Below are 6,580 nucleotides of genomic sequence, written 5' to 3'. Positions count from 1 at the left end.
GTACGATGCAAAATATCCGCTTTAAACTGTAGATTATATGTTTTCGAATTTGGATTCAGTCGTGTCTTAGTAATATATATATTCGCGGGTGCAGAGTGCACTCGGAGAGTGATGGGCTGCAAGAAGGTCTTCAATTGTAGCACCGCACGCCGAAATTGAATCAATTTTTCACTCCTCGTGGACAAACGAGTTTGTAAATATTTTTATTCTTCTTCTGGCATGCGACATTGCAATAGAAGACACCCGGGCAGCACCGCCTAGAGTTTTCTACGCCGCACACTATACAGATCCTCTTCTTCGTCTGAAGACTTGGCACAATACCCAGATTGTGAACCACCGACTTATGCCACTTCATTCAAGCCAGTGTTTGTAGCACCCATTTCGGTAGAAACAATTCATCAATTGGAGGCTGCCTTTCTGATACTGTTTCTTAGCATTCTGGATATCTTTAGGCAGTTGTAGATGTAGAAAACCCAAAGAGTAGTGTGCATTTGCCATCATTCTGTGATCAGAAGGACTGTCCTTGATGAACCGCACAAAGGCGTCGATCGCTTCTTGAGTTTTATCGGCACGCAATCGGTAGGCTGCATTGTGAACCACAAAATGATTAGTGCCTTCCACTAGTAGTCTTGAAACAGAGATTTGATTTTCCCATTTGCTGTGTTGGTTATACAATAAACTACTCAGTTTCGGCTCGTTCCGCGAGCATCGGGTACAAGTCCAAATTTCTTCAGTGGAATTAGAACCAGCATCTGGTATGTTTTCAATGCATATACCATTTCATATTGGAAAAAAAATGAAAATGGATTTCAACCAACGATATACAAATCTGCATACCTAGTTTGAAAAATAAATGGTTCGCTTTCAGTACGACCAAATACTCTTCAAGATGATGTCCCACTCCGAATATAAAACTGATAGCATAAAACTACAAACACTCCGGTGTACTCTTTACAAAATTATGCTTACCAGCTCCCAACTTGTAGTACAAGTCCGTGCGATCGGATTCTAGCTCCAAGGCACGACAGAAGAACGAAGAAGACAGATGAAAGATGCCAGCAAATTTATACGCACGACCAAGTAGACGTGTAATATCAGCATCTTCGGGATGGAGTTCCACCAAGTATGAGAGCCTATCTACCATCTCCCGAATACTGGGGATGGGGTTGATGTTTCGTACCAGATAAAAGGAAGTGTCTGCGTGCATCCAATTCTCCTGTTGAATATTAGCACAAGCATAATGTGAGTGACTTGTATGTACTGATCTGGTTAAAAAACCTACTGAGCGGAACAAGTACCTCAAAATGGTAAGAGTATTTCACGAAACAGTTGCGATGAATACGCGGATGGAACAAGAAATGGGTGAATGTTGCAAGAGTGACTCTCCTCAATATATAACTTTTACGTACATTTATCCTGTAGTATATAATTGGCAAGGGTATAGTTGACAACATCATATACACTTACCTCGTCCAGACGTTTCATAGCGACCCGCGTAGTCATTCTGATCTCATTCGCTGAAAACGGCAATATATCGGAGAGCCTGGTAACCTCTCGCAAATCAGCCAAACATTCGTCAGCGTCCTGAGCTCTGGTAGCTGGTGAACGAGCAATGAACAAAAAGTTCAAAAGTCAGCTAAAATATGTAGATAACGGTTAACGCAGCGGACGACGACGATAAAACTCACCAAAGATAAGAAAACAATTGTAAAGAAACCGCGACATAAGATAGTACCCCATCCCCATATGGTTAAAACTGAACTACATAAGCGAGATATGTGGGAATCCATCATGGAGGATATATGTAACAGCATCAGACTTCGGAAGCGTGACAATGTGAATACACACTCAAGCATGAAACGCTACTTTCTCACATACTCATCAAGCGGTCGAGAACTCGGTTGCTCAACTCAACAGCTTTCATATAGTCTTGCGCCCCACAAAATCCTGCCTTTGCCCGCATTCTTATACACTCCAGCGTCGTATCACCAGTGGTAGTCACAATGGGCTTCATAGTGGGCTGTTTATGCGTCGCCGTACTCTTTAAAGATTTCCGCAAATGGTTCAACATCTCTACTTTCTCGTCAGGCAATGTGCTGACATCGCTTTCAGCCTCAGCAGAGGGTGTACAAGTGTCCATGAAATATCGCAAGTAACGAGTGTTGCGTTCTTCCATAGAAAGGCCTTGAATAGAAAGTTTAGATTCTTTCTCGTACGAACATACTGTCGAACCCATGCCTATTTCAGTATCTGGAAAGCTTGTAGAGTACCAGCTGGCGAATTTTTTATAGCGCTGAAATATGCGTCTGGCCTCTTTCGGATCGCGCTCACAGCCATATCCGCTATAAGCAAATACAACGCTCGACTTACCCTGAAGTGTTAATGATTTGCAAAGGTTAAGATAGCGCGTAGGTCTGTAAGCTGCGTATATAAAGAGTCGCTGGTTCAAAATCGTAAACATGCACTGGATGAGACTATACGTATTGTATCCGAATAGCAATGCCATACTGTACCACATACTCATACAATAAAAATGCATACCTTCAATTCCAATTCTAATTCTATCTATGCCACTAATGGAAGCTTTCTTCAGCGCGGCGTAAGCCTTCTCAGTCACCTTCAATTCGTATATGTACAGTTCACCAAGAGTAGTGTATGCACTCACGGCACCCATCGCTCCGGCGCGTTCGTACTACTCTGCGGCCTCATCAAGGTCTTGAAGCACGCCTCCTTCACTCAGTCAGTGGTTGTCCGCCAGCAGCAACATATCAAAAGCATTGTTGACAGGAGCTTCCTCCTCAACCAACTTGGTGCTTGTGCTCGCACTTGCACACGACATCTATAAATAAAACAAAAGTGGTTGAACACTCTCAGCGGCCACGATAAACGACATGGTATACCAGTACATCGATAGAATCAGATATGCTCAAAAAACACTTCATCGTACCACCCGCGCAAGATGTATTCCTTCACTGAACCACTCCAGCGACTATGAGAACCATACCATATGTTCATACATTGTATCATACATACTTGGCCATTTTTGAAATAAATAATAATATCCCTATAACACTGTTCGTTTTACTATACTTCCTGCTATATATATTCCTTCATTACAGTCTGGTGAAAATACACATCAAAAGCACACGGCACAGGCAGAGCGCGTATAGGTAAAAGGTTTAATACAAACCGCACAGATGGTGTGCATACCTCCGTTTGCATACGCAAACGTTGCAGCAACGCAGCGTATCTGGAATACCGCCTGCTTTCGCCTGCTCCAACATCTGTTTTGCCAAACCTAAATCCTTCTTACCACTTTCTCCACTTGTCAAAATACAGCCGAAATTTTTACATGCAAAGGGTAGCCCTCCCTCCGCGGCTCGCTGAATTCATGTGTAACCTAGGGATACATTTCGAGTGCACCCAACTCCATTCATCAGGAAAACTCCCAAGTTATTCATACCGTTAAGGCACCCGTGCTCGGCCGAGAGAACATAGTATTCGAACACTTTGTGGTAATCTTGGTCCACTCCCCTGCTGTCCCTGTAGGTGTTACCGAGACGGTTCTCGGCTTCTGCGACAGCGTTATTTAAATGTATATTTGGGCCATCGAGTCTGAGATATAGTTTCTGTTTAGCCGCTTCTCTGCCCCAGCGTAACATCTTGGTGTTATCATTCCCAATAAGAAGGCAGGCAAGGTTGTATTGGCCCTCCGCACTGCCCGACACTGTCGTCTCCGTGTACGTCGCAATAGCCTGCTTCAACTTGCCACTATCTCGGAGCTTGTGCGCTTTCAGTACCAGAATGTATTGCTGTAGGAACAGACCACTCGCTATATGGTCAATATCACCGGCAGGTGGTTTCAGCTTGCTCATCTTAACATGATATTGCTTCACTTGTTCTTGGATGTTAAGATCGCCGCCTGCAGACATCGAATATAATGCACTCGTGTTGGCAATGGAGCCAGATGTGTTGCAGGCCACTAGACTGAGCATATATAAATGAATGGAGTGAATAGGTAAAGATTTAGATCCGGGATGTAATTTGGTGCGACAGCTGGTAGTGTCTTAAGTAGATGTGCAATTGTTGTATACGCAAACGCATTTGAATGAACTACAGTGTGGTTATCCAATTCCCTATGGCGTCGACGAGACAACAAAGAAATATGAGCGCGGAGAAATCAGCTGACTCGCACTTTTCAAGACCTTTAGGCTGACGTGAAAGTGAGTGAATATCCGTACAGTAGCATTGCAATCAAAAGCCGATACGCACAAACCCACCCGCACACGTCTAGTACATCTAACAAAGCTACATGACACAAACAACTCAAAATGCTATATATAACCTCCAAACACAGGCAACTACATTTGCAACGAAAGTCTGAAACCTGTTATATACATATATAAACATCCTTGCAATTGCAAACGGTCCATGTGCATTCCGCTACACCAAAAAAGGGAATCTATTATACACGTATCTGGCATCCTTAACATACTTCCTTTTGGGATCATCAACATACTTCCTGTCATCTGTTAATTAAACACTCTACCATCTTCCGAGTAGAAACACACCTGGCTTGTACGGCGTGGGCGGTACAATCTCTACTACGGTTCAACAGCACTCGGTTATCAGGCACGAGCTTCAGACCGTCAATGCATGCAGCCTTAGCTTCATCCCATAGTTCCAGAGCTACTAGGGCTTTACTTAGCACACGATAGTGCTTCATGTTATGGCCATTTAACTCAATTGCGTCCTCGGCATCCTCTCGGGCTAGTTCGTATCGTCCAAGGAGCATTGCACATAGCGCACGATTTGAATAGAGCGCAACCTACACACATTGTATGAGAGAAGCATGTTTGTGAAGGCGTGGGGATGGCACTCATATGATATAAACCGTCTAGGCAGCTGACATACGCGATTGAAAAGGTACATCATTGAACAACAATTCGTGGAAGACTGACTTCCGTGTCGAGGTAGGCAGGCAGACGTTCGGTATCAGAAGTAAGGCAATCTATACACGAAAAAAAAAAGTATACAAAGCTATTACTAGACAAATGTGATCTAACATGTTATCAAGACAACAAGTTTGGGCTGTTCAACTACCTGACTGGAATCCAACGAGAGGGCTGTGGTATACACCTGTATAGCCTCGGCATACTCTTTCCGTGAGTAGTGTGCGTTGCCAATCTCCTTGTATTGCAGCCAGCTCCTTCCCTCGACATCAAACCGGGTAGCAAACTGAGCCTCCATTTCCGCATGACCTATGAGAATAACTAGTCTGGTAAGGTTGCGCACGCCTCTACTATAAGCAGTCTCGTCGATCTCATGTCCTTTCTACAATGCATACACGAGCTTAGCACACCTCCTTCCAACTGTACTACCCTTCTCAGAGCCTCCACTGACTATCACAATATGTGCGACAGCATCCCTGAACTGACAGAGAATGACCTTGCGATCAGTACAGTCAGGGATACTCACATGACTGTCTGCACCACCTTCACCATGATTTGCAGCATACTCGTGCACATATGGCAGCGCTTTTACAAGCAACTCCAATATGTGTCTCTCTCGCACAACTTGTTCTGTTGTTGGACTGCCCGACGCATTGTTGGACATAGTGTCATATTCGCACACAAACATTCGAGGGATGGGATGGGTGCTGAGCTTATCGATTGTGTGGCACAACAGGTATATACAATATATACACAGCAGTTAGGACAGCAGAGGCTGCAGAGCCTATTTGAAAATGTTCTATTTGTACATTATATTTATGGAAGAGACAAATATCATAACCTGAAAATGACACGAAATGTTTTTGTAGGGTATGGAATATGTCGTCATAGCTTTCCACTTTCTAGCATTGATTGCTTTTTATTATTTAAATACAGACCAATAGAAAAATCATAGCCTTCTGTTTTTTAAATACATATTTTAGAATGCAAATATGAAACAACAAAACAAAAAAACTTCACGCCACACGCAAGACCAGGCACTGACAGTGACAGCAGGCAGACACTGTCTGATATTTATGTGAATTTTTACTCTGATTCCACTCTTTTTACTTTTTTTGTTTGTGATTTGGTTTTGTTTTGTTTTTGTTTTGTAAAAAGAAATAAACATTTTTGTGTTGTTTCTATAACCCCCCCCCCACCCCCCCCCAGCCCTTCCCCCCAAAAAGGTGTTTCTTTTGAGGTTTTGATGCAACCAAAGTCCAAATGCTTCCCGGATGCGAACATCAGCCGATTGGCTCATGTACACGTGCGTGATGCGTCATAGAATATTTACGCGAAAATGTGGCGAGATCTGGTCCTTCGGACGTGCATCCGACCTAAAAATAATAAATACTTGTTTAATGTCGTCTCTTTTTTAGAGAGAGAGAGAGAGAGAGAGAGAGAGCGAGAGAGAGCGAGAGAGAGCGAGAGAGAGCGAGAGAGAGCGAGAGAGAGCGAGAGCGAGAGAGAGAGAGAGAAGAGAGAGAGAGAGAGAGAGAGAGAGAGAGAGAGAGAGAGAGAAGGAGAGAGAAGAGAGACGAGGAGAAGAGAGGAGAGAGAAGAGAGAGAGAGACGAGAGAGAGAGAGAA

The 6,580-nt window shown here is 43.6% G+C and overlaps 2 protein-coding genes across 2 annotated transcripts; both read right to left on the bottom strand.

Moving 5' to 3' along the window:
* Positions 1–351: 351 nt before the first annotated feature.
* Positions 352–2,674, bottom strand: SARC_00391 (hypothetical protein; the record flags this gene model as incomplete). The annotated part of the gene is made up of 5 exons (XM_014305933.1): positions 352–584; positions 970–1,216; positions 1,468–1,598; positions 1,879–2,421; positions 2,542–2,674. 5 exons carry the CDS (start codon positions 2,672–2,674, stop codon positions 352–354), a joined length of 1,287 nt encoding a protein of 428 aa, XP_014161408.1.
* A 1,227-nt stretch (positions 2,675–3,901) lies between these two features.
* SARC_00390 (hypothetical protein) lies at positions 3,902–5,690 on the bottom strand. The gene is made up of 4 exons (XM_014305932.1): positions 5,363–5,690; positions 5,104–5,278; positions 4,572–4,828; positions 3,902–3,922 (listed from the first exon to the last, which is right to left on the bottom strand). Exons 1-4 carry the CDS (start codon positions 5,638–5,640, stop codon positions 3,910–3,912), a joined length of 723 nt encoding a protein of 240 aa, XP_014161407.1. The 5' UTR covers positions 5,641–5,690; the 3' UTR covers positions 3,902–3,909.
* Between the last annotated feature and the right edge of the window lie 890 nt (positions 5,691–6,580).

This window comes from Sphaeroforma arctica (assembly GCF_001186125.1).
Source record: "Sphaeroforma arctica JP610 unplaced genomic scaffold supercont1.11, whole genome shotgun sequence".
In the NCBI taxonomy this organism is placed as follows: domain Eukaryota; class Ichthyosporea; order Ichthyophonida; genus Sphaeroforma; species Sphaeroforma arctica.
Note: the sequence above shows the minus strand (reverse complement) of the source record. Positions and strands in the feature narration are given on the sequence as shown.